The 23,831-nt window shown below is 36.1% G+C and overlaps 1 protein-coding gene across 3 annotated transcripts in view; it reads right to left on the bottom strand.

Annotated features, from left to right (window-relative positions):
- Nucleotides 1-2,441: 2,441 nt before the first annotated feature.
- The window catches only part of LOC124605130 (protein phosphatase PP2A 55 kDa regulatory subunit), an 82,158-nt gene continuing 60,768 nt past the window's right edge, over nt 2,442-23,831 (bottom strand). For all 3 annotated transcript variants that reach the window (XM_047136611.1, XM_047136612.1, XM_047136613.1), the window contains exons 6-11: nt 13,406-13,583; nt 11,539-11,703; nt 11,043-11,212; nt 10,427-10,642; nt 8,489-8,668; nt 2,442-6,857 (exon numbers count right to left, since the gene is read on the bottom strand). In XM_047136611.1, the coding sequence (XP_046992567.1) occupies nt 8,516-8,668; nt 10,427-10,642; nt 11,043-11,212; nt 11,539-11,703; nt 13,406-13,583 (882 nt within the window). In that variant the 3' untranslated portion in view covers nt 2,442-6,857; nt 8,489-8,515. The remainder of the gene's footprint in view (nt 6,858-8,488; nt 8,669-10,426; nt 10,643-11,042; nt 11,213-11,538; nt 11,704-13,405; nt 13,584-23,831) is intronic.

The raw sequence follows: 23,831 nt of genomic DNA, 5'->3' as shown, positions 1-23,831 counted from the left end.
GTTACAGTACAGTAACATTCTACTACTGCTTAACATGTTTATGGGCCTCACTCAATAAATTGCTAATACATTTCTGTTGCACTGTAACAATTTTTATTATGCACTATCCTCCATTATTTAACTTTACACATACACTTTCCTTAATACTGTATAATCGCAACAACAAAATCTTTGATCATAACAATACTGTTAAGTGGATGGCTGCAGTGATGTTACTGCAAATGTCATCCTCTGCTGCTTCTCAGAAACAATGCAAATTTTTAACTTAAATTTTTATCATGGGTATAATCAGTAACCTAATGTTACAGCTTATCAGAAGACTGCCACAAAATATCACAAAGCAAAACCAATAAAATGGAATATGTAACAAAGATACTACTGGCACTATGGTATTAAATCTTGAAATGAGGTTTACTAAAGTCACAGAAGTATGACCAGTTACTGATGTAGCCTATTTACACACTATAATAATGATGACAGGCCTTTGCTGAAATGTTTTATCCAAAAATAATGGTATTTTCTGTAGTCCCTTTTCATATTCAGCTACAATCAATAATGAGCCACAAAAACAAATAACAGAAACTGGTATTCGGAATCTAACGTGCTCATTCTCACAGCCTGCGATTCACTAGAATGCAGGAATAAAAATTACTGCTGAAGTAGATAGCATATGCAATATCTTTGGCTTTCAAATTAACTAACTGCTTCACAAAACACAGCAAGAGAATTATACCAAAGGGACATGGTCTCCTGTATTTCGAGACCCCATGATTACCAGTCATGTATTTTTTTGAGTAAAATTTTACAGTTTCATTGATGTTTTTAATCTCATTTAGAGATAGTTACTTGCAATGAAACTTTTTTCAATTTGAAAACATAAGGACAGATCTACTGCATTAATTATTGGACACTCCTTGCACTACAATGGTATAACGAGGACGAAAGACAGCCGGATTTCTTTGGTATTATCATAAATATAATCACTGAAAAGGAGACAGGCAAAATAATTCACACACATTTACCCTATAAACTTACTACACAACAAAGTCTTTTGAATATCAGCAGCAGAAAAAAGTATCAAATCTTACTCTCTGGGTGTAAAATATTTTGGACTGGTGACAAATATCTGGCAGACGAGACAGCCCTGAAGTCTAAGGGATATCTGAATAGAGACATCACAAACGAGAGGAGAACCAAGAGACTTTGGTCTCAGAAAATAAGGTTAAGCTGCATGTGAAAGTTTTTTTTATACAAGTAACATTTGTGTGCAGATAAGATAAAGTATATAATCAAAAGTCATGTCAGTGCACCAGAAGTACTGTCATCATGGGGCCATAGTTTCGCTGAAAATGGATATTTTACATAATATTTTCGTACAATTGATTTGGAATCACAGAACTGTTCAATAAATCTGTACTTACACAAGTAGTCTTGAATCTAATCATACTGGCAGTATTCAATTACTCAAGCATTCATGTTTTGCAATTAATTACAATCTAACTACCCCACTGTCACAAGGAAATGTCATACAAATAATACTGACAAATAATATACGTAGTGGAATAAATGGTACTTTCATTAGCATATCTGGTATGAGCTGTGGTCAGCATTTTTTTTAGTCTACCTTAAAGCTGAGGGAGTGCTGATATTTCCCAAAAAATATATTCCTCTACACAAAAGAAAAGATTTTCAAAGAGGGAAGATCTGCTTTTTTTCTTAAATTTTTGAGGAATATCGAAGGCACATTATATAGGAACTTCTAACAAATAAAAACAATGCTGCTGTTGCCAGTTTTCATTCTAAAAAATCTCCCAAAGGCACACACATTCAGAGAAGTCATTCTGATGACTATTTACTTATTTCATTCAAGCTCCAGGCAATATTTTAAATTACAGTTTCCACATACTTTAAGTTTGTAAGTACAAATTCTCCTGCACTAGCACTTTTCATCTGTATACAGAAAGTGAAACAGGAGTAATGCCAGTAACAGCAGTAAAATAGCCTGTATCATAGTGTGCACTTTTAGTTTCATAACAGTTCTCAAGGCACAACTTGAAAACTTAACCTGATTGCAGTATCACTTTAAAAAATTGTTGTATGCGAAGATTGTGCTATGTAGCTTCAGTACTACTACATTCATTCATACTATCAATACTGTAACCGTTCGTAACTTCCCAAAGTGTAAGTACAGCCTGAACAGACGCAAATGCATCAATCAAAATTATATACTTATCACTACAGAAATAGTAGCCGCATGATTTTATTAAATATTTTTCATATTCCAGTTGTAATAATATGAAGGAGGCACTGTGACACACACACACACACACACACAGGAGAGAGAGAGAGAGAGAGAGAGAGAGAGAGAGAGAGAGAGAGAGAGAGAGAGAGCGCATTATTACTAAGAATTATTTAACTCTATAGCAACAGGAAAAAAAATATTGACTGCAACTTTTTATTTTACAACTCTCATATATCTCCAAAATACAACAGCAAATACACAGATAAGAAACTGTAGCCACAATCTCTTATGTTTCATCTTATATGAACTGAGAATCTTGTGTTGAGCAACAGCAATTTCCAAATATGCCACCACGGGTAAACACTGAAAACTAACAAAATAACACCATTCTGCAGACATTCAACACTTTACTCAATGGAATGGTTTTCTTTTTTTTTTTTTTTTTTTTTTTGTTTTTTTTTTTTTACAGATTCTGTTGAATATAAACGTTTTACAGTGTAAAGTGAAAAAGAAAATATACAGGCTTCCTAATTATTTGATATACAATGAAAAACCTGAAAAGAAACATTTCACTGTCACAGAATTAGCCATGTTTGAATAGTACAAAAACAATGCTGAGCAAACCGCCTTCATGAGGTACTTCGTAATACTCCTTCTAAAACAAAGGAGTACTAAATGCCCAAAGCCAACTTCATATGTGAACACACGCAGACACAGAGAGAGGAGAAAAGTCCTAATTTTTTTTTCTATACACATACCTCCATTAACACAATGCAGGTAAGCATGAACGTCACTACACAGTTCTTGTATATAAGCGTACCACATACCAATTGAAATACTTCAAAAATATGGAGCTCTATTGTCTGTACACAAAACAATGTGTCAACATTTTCGAAGTGTTTGATTCAACATTCGCTGTAAATGAAAGCAAGATCCAGTAAAAATCTCCATCAGTGTGAAGGGCACACACTGCAATTGGCACAAAAGTGGAAGCAATCAGCAAAATTATGGCAAAGATCACCAACTGAATGACGTACACCTTTTTTTGCAAAAGAGTAACACTCTCTCATGCAAAAGTTTTGACTCCAAGTTTTTATGCAAGAATGTTAATACACAAACACAACATTCAGCTTCCTAAACCATTTTGTGAGTGAATGACTACAGGAGGACAGAACAGATTTTTCTTTATACAGTTTCAGACTTTCACTTTTACTTTACAGCCATTCTGCAAAACAGCTGGAGAAACACAAAGTACTTAGTAAAGGAAGGTAAAACAAAGGATGTGTCTCAAATTCTACCAGAATTGGTCATGAAATTGTCAACAAATATCAAATGACACAAATTAGCTATTAAATTGAGGCATGAATGATTATTGATCAGTTCAAACTTTCTCGTTAATTAAGCTTACACACAGCTGCATTGTTTAAGAGAAAGTTTAAAATGGGGAGGAAATGCAGAACTTGGTTGCTATATGTCACGACACATCAAGAACCTGAACACATGCTTTTGTCGCTGTATGACTGAAGAAACAGTATTTATAATTAAAGAAAAGGCCATCAAAAACTGGAAATTACTTCCTGCATGGAGTAAGTTTTTTATTAGTATTATTGTCTGTCAGTAGCAACGTACTACTAGAAAAATTTCCATAGTGATTCTTTAGTGTGAGCAAAGTTACTGATGCAGCTTACTTTTGAAATCCAATGTGACAGAATCTCCCTTGAAGGAAGATAGACAAACACTAACTACAGGTTTCAGGTAAAGAAATTGAGCAACAGAACGAGAAAAAAGTAGCACATATTTGACTGACTATAAAAGGTGGAAATATTACTCCTTAATTTCTATGAATTATTGTGAACATAACTGGAAGATACAAACTATCAAAACACTGAAAAATGAAGTACAAGAGCAATCAACTCCACAGCATGAGTTAACAGATCATAATGTGATGTAAAAGATTTCATCAGATATGTGGTGTATCAGAGAATCACAATTAAAATTATGAACACAAGAAAGTCACACTGCACAATAACCCTGACAGAAAAGCTTCTCCTGTCATTTTTTTTAGGCTAGTCTACAAAAGCATGTCACTTAAAAAAATTAGTTGTCCAGCTAATCAAGATGAGAGCTGCAGTGGTATCACTACTTATTTGGATTTTTCCGAATTTTATGTGAATGAAGTCTCCAGTATATAGTCTGACAATATTGAAAAACCTAGTGGCAAGCTGCTGTGACACTGTTTAATACGTTCCATAATACCCCTGAAAACTGTGATACGTCGCCTTTGGAATGTAGACTTCCAGTTTTATTGAAGTATCTACAGACAAGCTGGAGTTTGAAATTGGATTATGACATTTCATTCCATCAGAAAGTAATCTTTTGGCATAGTTACAAATCAGTAAACTACAAAAAAAATTTCTTACTACATGACAGCTGCGCCTGAAAAATTTATGCAATTTTTTTCGCTGATGATATAAGAAAAACATTCTGCAAAAAATAATTTCAAAGTGCCAGATGTAGGTAGTTTTTTGACATCTGATATTTGTAAAATTTCAGGGTTCCAGAAAGGCAATTATATTCACATTCACAGTTAGCTGAAAATATATTATACACATCAAAAAGTAATACATTGTAAAAATGCAGTATGAGTCAAATAGTTTTCACAATTATGAAGGCATCTGTCTGAAAACTAGCTATGGTTTTCTGTTAGCCCATTGCCCACAGCAAAATACAGAAAAGTTGCAACACATGTAATGCACAATGTTTTAGAATATCTAGTTCACTACAGCTTCAGAAATTCAATAATAGTGATGCTGGTGCAAAATTTCTTATGTGGACCTCTGTTACAGATACATGTGACGTCCTATTAACAATGCACAAATAACTTAGTCCAGGAACTACTAGGAAACAAAATTCTTAGAGTGAACTGGTGGTTCTGTGAAAAGATGACGTACTGTGCATTGCTTTTGTGAAACAGTAGTTCTAACAAACTAATGTATTTATTCTTCCGATTTTGGTGAAATATTGGTGTTGTTAGAAACTAATTTTGATAATTGTATGTCCACAGATTTTATGTTCCATATTTATAACTAATAACTAATTAACTATTATGACTCCCACTGCACTGAGTGTTTTTATTTTATGTTCACTTACTGAAATATAAGATGTTATGAATCATTTTCCTTAACATATCAGCCAACAGTCTGCAGAAAATCACAGCTCATATAGAAATAAATAAATAAAGTAATGGTGAATAACTTAATCATAATATGATACATTGGAGGATGACACATGGAGTATTCACTCATATCCCACCTACTTTTAATGGAAGGAAACTGACTTCAATCAGCCATTCTGTAACAAGTCATATTATGGTATATTCCACTTTATATGTATTGGTACAGCCAAAATTAAAATTAATTTTTAAATAAAAAATGAGTACAATTAAAATATATCTACTTTTTTCATACACAAAGGAGTAACTGTCGAAGTGCCTTACATCGAAAGCTTCAGAGAAGGAAAACAACAATCTACAGCACACGCCAGATTCACATCTTACTATACATATTTTGTGCACCATTCTGTATCAGTAATACATAACACAAGAAATAATAAATAAAAGGAATAGAATGCCTTTGAAACGTTGTTCAATTAACACAACATATATTTTACAGTGTTATTCAGGACCATGCATTTACAATTTCAATTGCCTACCAACAGAGAACGCCAATTTATTAACAAATCTTTAAAAAAGGAGACAAGATTTTTTCATAAATTTTATATTAAAGGTAGTGTTTGTACACAACAAAATGAAAATAATCAATATATCAAATTAACCTGTCATTCACTCGCCATGTCCCCTTACTTATTGCCGTAATCCACAAAATACTCCAATATAAAATGCTAACAAATATGAGTAACGAGTGTTATACCAAAACTGTTTCACAATCTGATTAGCAAAACCGGGAGTAACAACACTGTTACCCTTGTTTATCTGCAGCAGTCTCTCTCTCACAAAAACATTTTCCAGTCAACAGATACACTTCAAACTGCTAAACACTATTGAAAAAATAGTTTTAGTCCACACTTCTTGAGTATTTCAAAACAGTTTCCACGCATACACATTCCGGTACAGCCTCCAGCATGTAAGCATACACGTCAAAAATAGAAACTAAAAATTTATGAAACCAGGCAATATAAAGCCGCATACTGCCAGGCCGGAAAACTATCTGGCGTGCTTTTTCTTACATTTGGACTGTCTATAAAATAGTGTAGTCCTTGCACTGTAATAAAAAAAATCCCAGCATGCTAGACATAGATATATACTGGAGCACGTTTATGTGGAGGCAGTTGCATTATTTCCAACATCACAGACACTGGGGACAACTGTGCACTGGACTCCCTCACAAGCCCTCCCTTTTTATCATTTTGAACATTTTATATAAAAAAGTACTTCACAGACATGTCTTGACACTAGCGGTGGAAGAACGATGCTGATGAGCTTCAAAATGGGCATATGGATTCTGCACTGTAGCAATGGCGCTCACCCATATTATTGCTCCTCTTCCTTTGCAGTTATGGCTATTAAGTTCCACTGTCAATAGCACTTCACAGAAAGCTGAAACAATTTTAATTAAATTGTTATGTTACTCAAATATATTTTACCTTTTGAATACAACATGCACAAATGACAATCAAATTCACATCATTTAGCACTTCGGCTTTCACATTCAAATGTACCTGGGCATGGCTCAGGTGACTAACTCAGCACCGAAACTATTTATCCCATACACTTCAAGTGATTTAATGATGGAAGAAACTGTTCTAAGATAATGATGATGGCAAAAAATATGCTTGTTCTATACTATGAAGCTAGGATTTTTAATTAGAAGAATAACTGTCATATAACCTAGTGTTGCACCAATTAACATGCCTCACTGCATACTAAGGTACTTCATATTGTTTCACAGAAATTAAATGCCTGCGAAACTGCAAATTGTTAAAATGTGTGAATGTGTGTGTGTGTGTGTGTGTGTGTGTGTGTGTGTGTGTGTGTGTGCTGCCGCTGCTTTGTGAGTAAACTTTTTATCTATCCAATTAAATAATACATTATTATTTGGAAGCAATAATTCTTTTACTTTGGGGAAGAAGTTGTCACATATACCACATCAGATTTACACTTCAATTCTGCCTCAGATAAACTATGTTTTCTTGCTACGTGAAATACTTTAGCAATTACAGAAACATGAAAACAAATAATTATATTTAAATAAACATATTAAAATTTTATAATGTTTTAAAATCTAACTAACACTATAAAATAATGTATCCTGCCCTACACAAATAGTTGGGAAAATTTATGACAATTTTTAACAGCTATGAAAATACCTCTAAGATTTACAATGAAAAATGTGGGGTGCATGTGACATAATAGTTACGAGGTCAACTATTCATTCAATTACACACCGTACACGCCCTACACTTTCTCTAATAAATCTCTCAAGTATGTTCACAGTTATTAAAAATTTAGAATCATGAATTTTCAGAACTATATCTATGGGGTTATGAATCTGTATGTGGGTACTGAGAAATTATTTCACACTTTCCAACAAAATGAGCTCCAGCAGATTTCAGTATAAACATGCAGACATTACACATAATTGCGTAAGAGAAACAACATTACTCTAAGGAAATTGAGCTGTTTTGTGAGTGCCACTACAGTCACCACACTAAATTCACGCTTGCAAAAAGGTCAGCAAACACGTTACTTTAGGAAAAATTCATTTTGTAATGAATACCAGCACAGTCTTTGCTTTCTGCTTTTGTGATGACAATATCTTAGTAGACACACTCATCCACATTTAATTTAACTTAGATATTGTCATGGTTGTCTTCATTATTTCTAAGCTGCGAAATTGTTGAAAGACTCAGAAAAGCAACAGTTCATGCATAACGAACTTATAGAAAAAGGGTAGTACCAAACAGAGAGCACTCTTAAAATAACTACACAGCAGGGAGATAATCAAGAACACATGTAAAACACATGAATTACTGGGATACTCTCACATTTGTTGGTTTATAGTCTTGCAGCATACTCTTGGTAATCTGTCTCTGAAAGCACTTAGTTGAAACAATAAGCAATACAGAAGATTGTGAATGGCGTGTAGGTTTCAGATAACGTGACACAGAATTTAACAGAAAGTAATCTTCCGAATCTACATAATGAGTTTGGTTTATGATGATATTTACCCAATTTGTTTCTCTCATGCCATTCTGCTAGAACTTGTCCTGGAATAGGAACAGATTATTTGTAGCAGCCACTGCAATTATGTTTTCCGAAGGGTGCCATGCTGTATGCAATATTTTTTTATTGAAGTCCAAGCAGTCAACAGTGATTTCATCCTTCTTCCGTTTACCTCCTGTGCATACCTGTTGAACATATAGAATGCAATTCTATAAACCTGCAGATATCTATAATATTTAAGGGAGCATTTCTTCCTGGTTACTTAAAAAATACGTTTGTGGTGAAACTAGAATGATCATTTTTACTTTTAACTGAAAGTGTAATTAAATGGAGTAGTTTGTAACACGTCCACACTTTACGACCAAAATATACCAAAGGGACCAAAAGCGATTCACAGAAAAAGCACTTTGTTCCGTTTCAACCCCAACATATTTCAATTTGTTACATAAAACTACATACCAGTACAAACGTTATGGGAAAAAATTACACAAAATGCAAGAACAACCCTAAAAATTTATTTTTCATTGTTTAGCAGCCACATACATACATTTTATGAGCAAGAGTATCCGGACACCTAGCTGAAAATGACTTACAAGTTCGTGGCACCCTCCATCGGTAATGCTGGAATTCTATATGGTGTTGGCCCACCCTTAGCCTTGATGACAGCTTCCACTCCCACAACCATACGTTCAATCAGATGCTGGAAGGTTTCTTGGGGAATGGCAGCCCATTCTTCACAAAGTGCTGCACTGAGGAGAGGTGTCTATGTCAGTCAGTGAGGCCTGGCATGAAGTTGGAGTTCCAAAACACCAGACAGGTGTTCTATAGGAATCAGGTAAGAGCTCTGTGCAGGCCAGTCCATTACAGGGACGTTATTGCCGTGCAACCACTCCGCCGAAGGCCGTGCTTATGAACAGGTGCTAGATTGTGTCGAAAGATGCAATCGCCATCCCCTAACTGCTCTTCAACGGTGGGAAGCAAGAAGGTGGAAGGCCTGTGCTGTGAGTGCCATGCAAAACAACAAGGGGTGCAAGTGTATTTTGTCTTCTGATTATTTGGGGGGGGGGGGGGGGGGGGCTATCTGGAGACAATATGAAAATGTGCCCAAGAGAGTTAACATTCACACAACAGAACATATCAGATGTAAGCTTGTCATTTGCCCCAGATGGTGGGAAATTAAATGTTTGGACCTAAGTGTGCAATCTCTCTCTCTCTCTCTCTCTCTCTCTCTCTCTCTCTCTCTCTCTCTCTCTAAATCTTTGCACTACTCGGTGTAGTGTATTCAACACTTTAATCCCCTTCTTTGTCTCATATGAGGACTCTCAAAGACATTTCAAAACATTTCCCACAGTGATAAATTTATTGAATCATACTCTGATGCTCTTCACATGAAGTAATGCAAATTTATGCACTTCTTGGGAAATTATTGGCACTGATATTGTCAATCTTGTGGTGTAGCTACATCAATTTATGTAACTGTGAGACTGTCTGGAACATTTATCAGTCCTGCAATAAACTTTTCTTCTTTGTAGTGCTGATTCTTTATATATCAACAGCAGTCATCCACTTACAATTATTACATGAAAGTGTTTCACAATCAGAGAAGTTAGGTACGGACACCTCTACTCCCTGTTAGTAAATTATGAATAATAATGTCAATTACTTTTACGTAGGTAAAACAACAGTTTCTAATAAGCAATATTATTTACTGTGCTTTTATGTAGGAGAGAAACATTAGTTTAGAAATTATGAGAGCCATGGTTAATGACTGTAGTGACTAGTTTCTACAGACATTAAAGTATAATGTTTTGGAAAATTTTATATCAGTAGTGCTTGTTTACACAAATGCCTACAGTAGGGCATACCATCCAAGCTCTCATAATGATGTCTTAAAAAATGAGTAGTTGTGGAAGTTTTAATTGACTTATTGTACTTTTACACACCTTCCGAGGTTTCAGAACAGTTCTTGGTTTATCAATATCTCTAGATGCCTCCAGAGTAAGGTCTCTCTTCGTTGTGCGATCAAAAATCCTAAAGAAATTATTGTATGATCCAGTCATAATTGATGTATCATTTCCATTCCAGCAGCATTCAAATTTATCAAAGATACAGTCATTTTCATATAGTGAACATAATTTTGATCGCAGGTACTCGTGAACCTGAAAGGAAATATCCTTGTGTATCATATCTTGATCTCTGACACAAGTAGTAATCTTTCTGAACCAGACACATTTACAAAATGCCAAAGTTTGTCTATTGCTTCATGCATCTACAAAAAAATTAGTTACTAACTAATTATGAACAGTTATAACCAAGTTACAGTCAGCAAACATGAACTGATTTTAATTAAGAATTTAAATACAAGGTGTTTAATAACAATTGCAAACAAGAGGTACCATCTGCATTCGGTTTTATTCTCTGTCTTTAAAAAAAGTCAGGAAAGTAAAAATCCAGTTTTAAGCAAGCAGATAACAGGCAAAACAGTAGTACATTTGGAAATAATATTCATGTTCCTATACTACTGCCATTCCATGTTGAAAAAGCATTTTGTCTACTCACTGGATACGATTCTATAGGTTTGGTTTCCATGTGAAGATCCCAAACCTTAACTGTCAAATAATCCCTAGATATCATATAACGACCAGAATTAGATAGCTTTACATCTGATATACTTGAGATTATCTCTGAAAAGAAACTCCTATTCGTTGGATCCTCTGGTTCTTCAAACACTGAAACAAAAGGTAAATACCATATTAGACAATGTAACGACCATTACTGATGGAGTAAGTTGTTTTGAAGAGGAAGCATAATTTGGAAATAAGCCTCAAATTACATGCTCTTATTCTGAGGTAAGCCACATTTTCCACAATTATAAGGGGTGTGTGTGTGTGTGTGTGTGTGTGTGTGTGTGTGTGTGTGTAAATTTTGTAATGAAACGTGTGCACTAAGGTCATTCATATTTCCTCAGTGTACATTACCATTGAATATTCAATATGAGAAGGAGCTGGAACAATACTGGCAAATTTTTACTGATATAAAGAACAGTAATACTCACTCTTTGCATGCCTGTCACAGAGTGCTGCCGCTCGCATGTCACACAGCCTTATTGTCCCTTTACTACTGCTATACACAAACAGATTACATTCAACTGGGTGAAACTCTGCAGCAGTTATAACTTCTGTAAGCTCCTCCATATTTGTCGGTTTTATGTCTACAATATCTAAAGCACAAAGTTAAGGATAGAAACTTAATTCACTCATTTTATGATAGATACTGGATAAAATAGTTTCCTTTTTATTTAATTATTTGACTTATTTATTTGTGCAGTGCTCAGCTTGATTCATAAAAGTAGATTATTACACAAATAACTTTTGACACCCAATGCCCAAAGGAAGCTGTGAATAATCATCCCATCACATAATATGACTGTACTGAATCTAACTACAAGCTTTTAATCTTGTGACTGCTTTAACATCAGAACACTCCTACACAAACAGTGATACGTCAAACACCTACAGAAAAAGAAAAAAGAAGTGAGAAAAAGTTACTTCATGGAATGCATTTGACACCTGATAAATTCAGAATAGATCCAGGAGAAGAAAGTATACCACCATCAAGTTTCAGACAAAGCACAACATTCATCTTCATAATTGGCACTAAACTGTTTCTTAGCTGAAAAGGTAAAGGTGCAATATGTATTCAACACTTTTAAGCATTGTTGGGGATATTAAACCGAGATGCTGAAAGCAATACTGATGCATGAGATACAGACACACTGAACTGAAGAAACTGTGAATTTCTCTGACTGCAGCAATAAAATTTTTGAGAATATAATCTAGAATAGTGTATGGTCTCATGATAAAGTGCCTGCTCATCCTCACACATCCTGGGAAATTTGGAGAAAATTGGAAGACTGTTATTTAAAGTTATAAAGTTGTGAAGTTGACGAGATGATCCAGGCAGAATATAGTCATTCCTATATACTCCACAACAAAACTTCTACAAAGCAATTACATGAAAGAAATCAAAAGATGTGACAATTGCATGTACCACTCATTCATATAGAATATGCCAAAGGCTAATGGTTTTTCACAAGTTCTGACACTAGTTTCAGAAAGCAGCATGTTGATCTCTCATTCATTTGAATCTCTCAACAATGTTTAAAAAATAGTTCCACCACTGATCCTGTTCTTCAGTGATAATTTACAAGAGGTTCACATATTTTACTTCAACATATATTTGCATTTATCTCAGTTTTTAGATGTGAAAACATTGTTCAGAATGTTTTACACTGGGTATCTTCATGCAAGAAAAATTGAAAATTCCACAAAAATTACAGAAAAACTGTAAAATAATTTAGAACTGGTATACATTAGTACTCAAAGTTACTTTCAAGCTATCGACACACACGGCTAGATGCCTTTAAACATAGTACTACCCATTATACCAAACTTCCTGGCAGATTAAAACTGTGTGCCCGACCGAGACTCGAACTAGGGACCTTTGCCTTTCGCGGGCAAGTGCTCTACCAACTGAGCAACCGAAGCACGACTCACGCCCGGTACTCACAGCTTTACTTCTGCCAGTATCTCGTCTGGTAGAGCACTTGCCCGCGAAAGGCAAAGGTCCCGAGTTCGAGTCTCAGTCGGGCACAGTTTTAATCTACCAGGAAGTTTCATATGAGCGCACACTCCGCTGCAGAGTGAAAATCTCATTCTGGACCCATTATACCCTCTACACATTTTCTTAGAATTAGAACCCTCTAAAACTGTACACACATCACGCAGCCCATTGCCTAGCATACAGGGAGTGATGCAAAGTAACAATTAATACCGCTGACCTTTATTTCTTGTGATCACTAATTAGCAATCTGCCAGTGAATCATAAATTTGAGTTATATTTTTTGTGATGGAAAAGGATACTGAAACTCTGATCAGTAATTTCTAAGTGCCACAAATTTATTCGAAGATCATCTGCAGACAGGTATGTTTCCTGGTCGGAATTGACACTAATTGAATTAATATGATAAGTATGTGCATTAGCAAATATTCTCCGTGGTGAAGCTTCAACCATCAGTTCCATTGGTTTTATAACTGGAACCTGAAACAAGCAATCCATATAGCCTTCAGAGTACTGTAAAAAGTATATTTTATATGGAGCAAAAAAAGTCAATGAGAATGACATCCAAAAAATTTAGCAGGAAAAAACAATGAACATTGAAAATGTGGTCACAAATAATGGTAAATCACTGTTTTTATTACTGCCATGATACTGGAAAATACTGTCCACTTTCCTAAATTCTCTTCATATAGAGTTAAAGATATGTTATTTAGAATAAGTTATAGTATTTTACCAAGAAAATTTTGGTGATATATCTTAGCCAACCTTCAGTACAAAAAATTGTTTTTGTCATACTGACAATTTCAATTTTCACAAAGACAATGATGACTACTTTAAAAGGAATTCAGACACTTATTATTTCAAATTCTCATGCAACCGACAAAAGACATAGATGTGACACTGTTTACTGCCTTTTCAATAGTAATATACGGCTCCAGTGATATGACCACTGTATGTTCCACGTCAATGTGCAGTAACCACTCGGATGGCAGGGACAGCTCTGGCAGTGTACAACACAAAGTGTTCAGGGGGATGAGGAAAACAGTGTGATGACTATTATAATGCGTGAATGGAACAATTTACCAGCCATCCTAAACAGAATCTGACGAAAATGGAGCGACTTCTTCAGTTTATTCACACACACCGTCTTCATCAATATCTTTGTGAGCAATTCGCTCATCTTTTACCAAGAACTGTTTCCCTGCTAGAGTTTCAAAAATTCTGCAAAATATTTCTTCTCCAATTTCCACATGTTCTTGTGTTATTACAGCAACACGTTTCGAAGCAATGAGATTGTTTTGGAGAAGGAGCTGTTCACTGTACAGAAGTGTCATTTTTAATTGTACTTCTGAAGCAATTCTGCTTCACTATCAGGTTCAAATTCTCTTGTTGTCGAAGAACCAGGCGCATCAATACATTTACTCGTAAAATCAGACATCTTGGAGCATTGACATGTAATTAACACGGGGGCTAACACAAAATGAAGTATTTTTCATGTTTGTAAATGCTGTTCCTTTTCTCTATCCATCCACCAATTGTGATTTGTTTGTGCACAAGCCACTATTGTGGTGGGTCAAAACAAACTACAGGATTACCAGGAAAATGGGTTCATACAGTGAGTCATACCATACCTGTATTTCTGTACTTATTCTGGGAAAATGGGCTCGTGGTGGGTTGAAACGTACCTGCAGGAATATGGTTGTAATGGTGAACCACTACCGGCACATTAGAGAAAAGTCCAAATTTTCAAGGTGAAGATTATGTTAACAATAAATGATTCCTTATTTACTGATAATCTGCCTATTCATAATTAACCTGCTATTAGAATCTTGTGTGAAGGGGGAAGTAGTGGGAGCAAGATTCAATCCAGAGTACATCTTATGAAACCAAGCACTTACTCAGTAAGCTCTGTTGGCTATGCACTCCTTGGCTGCTAGCAACGACACATTACTATATATGCACTATATTTTACATTCAGACTTAACTTTCTCGAAAATAGTTGATAGTTTCACCATCCTTTTTACATACATTGAAGTCCTAGCCCCCAATCAATAATCCCTATCCATATGAATCAAATTGGTGAGCAAGTACATACAGTCCCCTTGTTAGTCCTGGTTAGAAGGCAAACTATGGGGATTCCATGATGAAGTTTTGCATTCCGTAACTGGTGGAAAAGTACTTGTTATGGGTTTTCAAGATGTACTACTACTACTACTACTGGTCATTTTGTTCTAAGGCAGTTCATGAGCAACTGGGTCTTTGGGTTGTGGATAGAATGGGATGACAGGTTGTGGTTTGGTATCAAGTTCATTTTAATTGTGTAGTTGATTCAAGTTTTTTGGAATGAGTTGATAGTGTAGTACTGAAAAAATTTCATTTCAATGCATTCATGAAAACACCTTTGAGATTCTACAGTAGTCTGTGTGAGATCATCTTAAGACGGTTTCTGTATACTGGCGGTAGCTGCTCCATGTGTCTACAATGTGATTTTGTGTATAGTTCTATGCCAACACCTCTTCACAGCTCTATGAACAGCTATTGTTTTCACCTACTGCCATCTGCACATCACAACTGAAAGTTATTAAAACCACTGCCAGGCATCAGGGATTTCCTTAAGTTGACTCAACTGTAGAAATGTCTCAGTAATAAAACTGTATTAAAACTCCATGCATTGTGCAGCATTTTTTCACACACCTCAGTGTTTATGGTGTCTTATCTCTTGAACTATGTGTGGTACGATATAATTTTGTAGGTGCATTTAGCGGCATATGTGGACACTCTCTGCAAAACTTATTGCAAACAGTGTTAATAGTACAGGAGTAAGAAATTTAAATGTCAAGCATGATGTAGCAGTTTTTCCATGTATTTCACTGTTTATGATGTCACATCTACTGCACTGATAGGCAAGTGATTCTTAGCACCACAGTGATTGTTGCCTGAGAGTAGTGTGTACCAAGTCTGGTTGAAATCTGTTCAGTGGTTAGGAGGAGATACAGAACATTAAAACATACGAGGGTCACTCCAAAAGAAATGCGCACTTTTTTTTAAATCCATCTTTTATTCTACATGTCTGAAAGTTTTACAGTATGTAGATACATCCTTTAGGAACAATATTTTCATTTCTCCACGTAATCTCCATCCCTCTCAACTCCCTTACCCCATCCTGGAACCAGCACCTGTATACCCGCATGGTAAAATTCTGGACCAACCTGTTGGAGCCACTTTTTGGCAGCGTGCACAAGGGAGTCGTCATCTTCAAACCTTGTTCCACAAAGAGAGTCTTTCAGTTTCCCAAAGAGATGATAGTCACATGGAGCCAGGTCAGGACAGTAAGGCGGGTGTTTCAGTGTTGTCCATCCGAGTTTTGTAATCGCTTCCATGGTTTTTTGACTGACATGTGGCCGTGCATTGTCATGCAACAGCAAAACATCCTGCTTTTTCCGATGTGGTAGAACACGACTCAGTCGAGCTTGAAGTGTCTTCAGTGTCGTCACATATGCATCAGAATTTATGGTGGTTCCACTTGTCATGATGTCCACAAGCAAGAGTCCTTCGAAATTGAAAAACACCATAGCCATAACTTTTCCAGCAGAAGGTGTGGTTTTGAATATTTTTTCCTTGGGTGAATTTGCATGATGCCACTCCATTGATTGCCTCTTCGTCTCTGGTGAAAAGTGATGAAACATGGCTTCATCACCTGTCACAATTCTTCCAAGAAATTCATCTCCACCATTCTCGTACTGTTCCAAAAGTTCACTGCATACCGTTTTTCTTGTTTCTTTCTGAGCTACTGTCAACTTCCTGGGAACCCACCTGGAACAAACCTTTTTTAAAACCAACACTTTCAGTATTCTGCAAACACTTCCTTCGCCTATCCCAGCGTAACGTGATAATTCGTTCACTGTGACGCGTCTGTCAGCAGTCATCAATTCGTTAACTCTCTGCACATTGTCTGGAGTGCGTGCTGTATGAGGCCTGCCGCTGCGAGGACAATCCTCGATATTGCTGTGCCCGCTTTCATCATATAGCCTGCTTGCCCACCGACTAACTGTATTGTGATCGACAGCAGCATCTCCATACACCTTTTTCAACCTCTTGTGGATGTTTCCGACTGTCTCGTTTTCACAGCACAGGAATATTATGCCAGCACGTTGCTTCTGACAAATGTCAAGTGTAACAGCCATCTTGAAGACATGCTGTGACGGCACCACTCACAGGAACAGGTTGAACTAAGTTTGAAAACAAGCAGGAGGGATATATCTACACACTGCGAAACTTTCACACATGCAGAATGAAAACTGTATTTTTACAAAAATAGTGTGCATTTCTTTTGGAGTGACCCTCGTATATAAATCTTATTTTTGTATTACGTGTGTGGATTTGTGCACCAGCACATGCAACTTTTTGCTCTGTCAATTCCTGCTTCAGAAGCATCTGGAATGGAGAAAGTATTTTATACTCTGACTTTTAGGGAAAATTCTCAGGTTACCACGAATAAAGCAAGTCAGAGAATATACTTCATCCAATATTGTTTTCAGTTGAGTAAAGTGGTGAAAAAGCTGCTCAACACAGAAAACATCTCTGATTTTGTATGAATAAAGGTAACAAAGTTCCTCACAAGCAGAACATATTCAGTGTGTTGAAGTAAGCTCTGAAGCACACGTTAAGCTGGGTAAATTCTGCTGTAGTTGAGTGTTACCAAGTGTTTTTAGTAAAAACGGCAGAATTTATGGTGCTGAAAAGGCAACAAATGATATATGTAGCCAGAAGAAATACAAAAGACAGACACCGAAAAGTTTGTACAGGTTTAAGAGTGAAATCATTCTTCAGCTGGCGAATTACTCACTTCCGGAAAATCATGAAAAATGGAAACATTTTTGCACTGTTTAGCAGACTCAAATTTTCATAATGGTGTAGGAGAAGACTTGGGCATACACCAATAACTGTGCCACTGACATTTTCATATGTTGTTCACTATGTTAACAAAAAGCACTGTTCTGATCCAATTTTCCAGAAACATAGGCAAACTCAAAACAGTAGAAGTGAAGTAGCAGTCAAGATACCACGTTTCCATGTGCAGTGGGGGCTCTCCCAATTGCGCGCGCGCACACACACACACACACACACACACACACACACACACAAACAAACAAACAAACAAACCTATAATAAACCTTCAGTACATGGAGATGAATATATTAGCCAAAAGGGTTTTCCTAGTATCAGCGTGCAAACGACATGTGATTATAATGAAATGTTCACTAGTGTCAATGCTTTTATGGCCCGAACCATCATGTGAGGATATGGAAAAGCCCTGATATGTGCCAGATACAAAAAGAGAACCAGTGTAATGCTTTAGTTTTAGGAGGTGAAGGGCACAGCATCGCATCAGGGTTAATAAAACCATTCCAAAATCTTACAGCAGACTTCACTTAAAGGAAAAGGTGATAAACGGTGCATCGGGCATGTGAAAGACATTGCCCAGTTTTTCCAAAACAAAGGAAGACTTTTCCAAACAGAAATCGCCAAAATGATCACAGTCTGTTTTGTTCTGCACAATCTTGCAAAATTAGGTAGGTTGGTTGGTTGGTTGGTTGGTTGAGGAAAAGGGGAGGGGGAGTGGTAAAGGACACATTGTACACTGGCCATATTAAATGTGTATATGGATGGGGTGGGGCTGAAAACAAAGTAAACAACTGTGAAACACAACTGTACATCTGTCGGCTACATCATTTACAGTAGACAGTACTGCACTTCCAACCCCCCACTCTTTTAGGCAGCACATCAACACCGAGGACAACAAACAAAGAAATAAAAGAGGGTGAATGTTGTCACAGAGACAACTATGATTCAAATCATACAATTCAACATAAAAAATTTTTGCCTTGCACCAGTTATTTAAACTCACTGTCTCAGAATGAGTGAGACTTAGAAATAGATACAATTAATAACATTTCTAGAATGAATAACTATCCACCAAACTATATATACTTGTAATAAAAACACTAGTAAATATAAGAATGACAGAACCATGTAAGAATAGTAATTTGGAAAACACGAATAATATAAAGTACATATCTTTGCCACATTAGGGAACATTAGCAGCAATTTTTAAATAAGATATAAAGATAACATTTCTTTCTCAACAGAAGACTACGTATCTTTGATTTTGGTCAATTTTATCTACAAGAAAAATATTCATGCATCCGTAATATATAAAATCCAGTACCCAGAGTGTGATGCTCACTACATGTGACAGGCAGGCATTTAAAAGAAATACACTGGAGAGAAGGGATACGGAGAGTAAGTCTAATTTTGCTGCAGACATAGGTTCCTTATTCCCCCCCCCCCCCCCCACACACACACACACACACTCTAAGCTGCAGACCCAGAAAGGGAGGGTTTATGATCTTTTTGGAGGCAGAAAAGATATTCTGTCATCATAAATCTTCTGGTGTTCCCCCAGGTAAAGAGCATTTGTTACTGAAAAATATCTACTTTTGGGAGCTGTTTGAAGAGCATCTTATAAGAAGATAAGGCACCTCGACCCATGTTGAGGCATGTCCAACAACAGCATTGACCTTTCCTTATACAACAGACTGGAAATTTAATGTTCAAGTGTGCCATTTGTATTTATTTCAGTTTTGATTGTGTCTTCCAAAACACAGTCCTCTTGTATTCAATACTGGTTTTAACATTAACTGGCATTATAAATATTGTAATCCCCACTTTTCATTTCACTTAGCAGTTATCTTAAAAATCGTTGTATGTAACTTGAAATTATGCCACACGTGACGTGCAGCACTACTGAATATGAAAAAGTTCCTTAGCTGTTATTGTCATTTCTTTGTGCACTGTATTACCGTATCATCATCTTTAAAAATTGAAGTTTCTTTAAAGGTTTGTAATGGCTCTTTCTATAAGGTTCTCTTATATGACAAGTAAACAGAGTTCCTAGTAAAATTTCGAAGTGCAGGTTTGTGAATTGCTTCTATTATGATGCAGTGTTTTGATGTACCTATTAGCAACAACTTAATAGCTATGTAACAGATGTAAGTATGGAAGTGTGTAAATGGCACTTCATTCAAACATTAGGTTCTTTCCCATAAAACACGAGGTTAATCCCAAAAGTAAGGTCTCCTATTTTTTTTTTATAAGTACATAGACCTGTTTATTTCTACAACTGTATACATCAGTTTACAGCTTGAACATTTAGCTATTTTTTGACATAATTACCGTTTCTGTCGATGCATTTTTGTAGACGCTGTGGCAGTTTTTGTATGCCCATGTCATACCAGCTCGCCGCCATGCCGTTCAGAAAGTTATGAACCTCTTCTTTCACTTCGTCGTCTGAGCTGAATAGCTTTCCAGCCAAATGTCCTTTTAACCAAGGGAACAGGTGATAGTCACTGGGCGTCAAGTCAGGACTATAGGGTGGGTGGGTGATTACGTTCCACTGAAAATGTTGCAGGAGAGCAACGGTTTGCCGAGCGATGTGTGGGCGGGCGAGTGTTGTCATGGAGAATGTACACGCCCTTTCTCAACATTCCTCTTCTCCGGTTCTAAATTGCCCGTTTGAGTTTTTTCAGAGTCTCACAGTACCTGTCAACATTAATTGTGGTCCGGGCGATTCAGCTCCGATGACGAGGTGAAAGAAGAGGTTCACAACTTTCTAAACAGCATGGCAGCGAGTAAGGTATGACATGGGCATACAAAAACTGCCACAGTGTCTACAAAAATGCATCGACAGAAATTGTGATTATGTCAAAAAACAGCTAAATGTTCAAGCTGTAAACTGATGTAAACAATTTTAGAAATAAACAGGTCAATGTACTTATAAAAAAATAGGAGACCTTACTTTTGGGATTACCCTCGTACTTTTAGATTATTACATCTCTACGCCTCATGCCTCTTGTGCACCTAATTTACTTTATTTTATACGACTGCAGATTTTTCAGGTTTCATTCACAGCATCCCTCATACATTTTGTCTTGCATAAATGAAATACGCCATATAAAACTTCTATAAATGTATTTTTATGCTATTAGACTTCTTATAAAATTCGATATGGTTTTGTTGCAATGTGACCCGTAGGGTGACAACTATCTTTTAAGGCTGTATTTGAATTTAAATGTTTTGTTTGCTTTCACTATGTAATTTGCGTATCTCAGATATACTGCATATTAAAAACAAAGATGACGTAACTTACCAAACGAAAGCGTTGGCATGTTGATAGACACACAAACAAACCCAAACACACACACAAAATTAAAGCTTTCGCAACCAATGGTTGCTTCGTCAGAAAAGAGGGAAGGAGAGGGAAAGACGAAAGGATGTGGGCTTTTAGGGAGCGGAAAGACTTACCTTAGGGGGAAAAAAGGAGGAAAGGACAGGTATACACTTGCGCGCACACACACACACATATCCATCCGCACATATACAGACACAAGCCATATTAAGATTCATTTAAATGTTATGGTCTTCAATAAAACTGAGCTTCATGTTCTCAGATGTATACTTCAATAGAGAGCACTATAGGTCCTCGATGATGCATATCCTCGCTGCCTGCGCTGGTTGTAAGCAACAGCTTTAGTTTTGTTTCTGCCATGTAAATGCTAGTGTAAATTACCACACATTTAGGTTCTGACGTGGTTATGCCTATATTAATCTTCTGGTAATGGTGTGTCATCTCTATGTCCCCACTTATATGGATTTACATTACCATGTTTTATACATTTTACATGTCTGTTCTTCATTCTTTCTGTTTTTGTATTTTAGCACCCATGATGAAAATGTTATGGTCGAAACACAGATCTGCAATAAATTATGTATTCTGTGACCCACTGCTTGGCCTTTACATTTGAACATTCAACAGTCATTGTGCACCACCTGTACCCAATGGATTTCAATTTAGTTAAATAACAAATAGTACTTATATGGTTGGATGCACGTCTTTTTTTCACGTAATCAATAACCTCAGCTCAAGAATTCCTCTACAGTACAGGAGTTTTTAACAACTGCAGCTCAGTCATGTCACCTTGGCCATGTGTGTAATGGAGTTGTGGTTTTGTGAATTTGTGCGCGTTTTCTATTTCCGAAGAAGGCATTTCAGCTGAAAGCTTAATGTTTAGTAATCTTTTCATTGTGCCTGTTTCTCACAGAATGCCTCCTCTATGTGGTAAAGTGCAGTTTATCTTTTCATAACATTGTTGGTATTCTAACTTCCCATTATGTGTATGACTTGTAGTAGAGCAACCAACAAATGCTAAAAACCATTCAACTCTCAACTAGGATGTGGATACCTATTTTCAGATATCTTCACAATTACATAAATTAAAATTAAAATGGTTTCAACACAGTAATTTACTGTAATCTTGCAACTTTCCTTGAGCAATATAACAATTATTAAAGTACAAAATTTATGTCAAATGTCTAAATTTCACAGTAAAAGATTCCGTACTTCTCAGCTACACTTGAAATTTCAAGTGTGTAAAATTTCAGCTTCTTGGTTTGCCTTCCCTATTATTCTTTTTTTTTTATCTTTAAGTTCGTATTTCTTGAACTGTTCTCCAGTTAAGATTAGACACTTAAGGCCTGTACTCTTTTTGATGAAGCATTCTTTGCAGCTCATATAAATGACTACTATAAAGTAAATGGTCTAATGATTGTACTGCATTGTAAACACTTCTTTCCACATCAACGATCTTTTACGTCTTCAACTAAAACTTCATTGTTGGCAGAAAAGCCTCTCAACTGCATCATTTCCATGAAACATGCGTAACAGCTTCTGTACAAACTTGAAGTCACGGTTTGCTCTTCGCAGTGAATTAGTCAGAATGTGATTAAGTTTGACCTCATTAAGACTGTATTCAGACTGCAAAAACTTGCACACTAATTTAACAAGGATATCCTTTTCTGTGTTGTTCTTGCTAGCATCAGTGGCACCACAACTAACATCCAAATGATGACTTCTTTTATGATTGCTTTGGTAACATCAGTAGCTAGTAATTTGCTAGAATTTGTTACTATTTTGACACCAGTTTTCTTTATGAACAGAGAAACAATGATCTACATTAAACTTAACAAATCCTAGTACAAAAATGGGAACTGGTAGCCCATTTGACTGATGCTTAGTGAAAACTTCCTCATTTTTTATTTATAATTAATTAAAAAATTGAAGTTTTGTACAAGGGAATTTGTCTTCTATATGACATATAATCCTTTCAGAGTTTCTAGTGTTGGTGGACTTATGTACTCCAGCAGCTTACTTCAAAGGTGGAAGAAGTTCAAATGCTCTTTTCATGACTTCCATATTTCCAATCTATATCATAGAACAAAATTTAGAGCAAATTAAGAAAAGCCAGTGATGTTTGAGAAGGTTGCCTTTCTTGAAGAAAAATCCTTCATAAAATACCATACTGCCCTAAGAAATCCACAATGATTACAAATCATCCAACATCTTGAAGCTCACATTTGGTCTTCAAATTTAAATTTGAATGATTTTTCAGGTGACAAAATTCAAACCATTCATTCAGATCTTCCAGGGAACTTAATTTTAACTCCGAAGATTTGACAGAACACAAAACATAAATGTTTCTTGTAGATACAGACTGATTTCATTCCTCCCAGAAACAAACCACTTCTCCCATTTGGGCAACTTTGTTTTAAACTCTGGTCATATGACACACAAAAGAATCCAACTTTCGCGGGGTCTGCCAGCTAAGAGAT

The sequence above is a fragment of the Schistocerca americana genome, chromosome 3 (assembly GCF_021461395.2).
Source record: "Schistocerca americana isolate TAMUIC-IGC-003095 chromosome 3, iqSchAmer2.1, whole genome shotgun sequence".
NCBI classification, from domain to species: domain Eukaryota; kingdom Metazoa; phylum Arthropoda; class Insecta; order Orthoptera; family Acrididae; genus Schistocerca; species Schistocerca americana.
The sequence above is the reverse complement of the archived record's forward strand: the minus strand, read 5'-3'. Positions and strand labels throughout refer to the sequence as shown.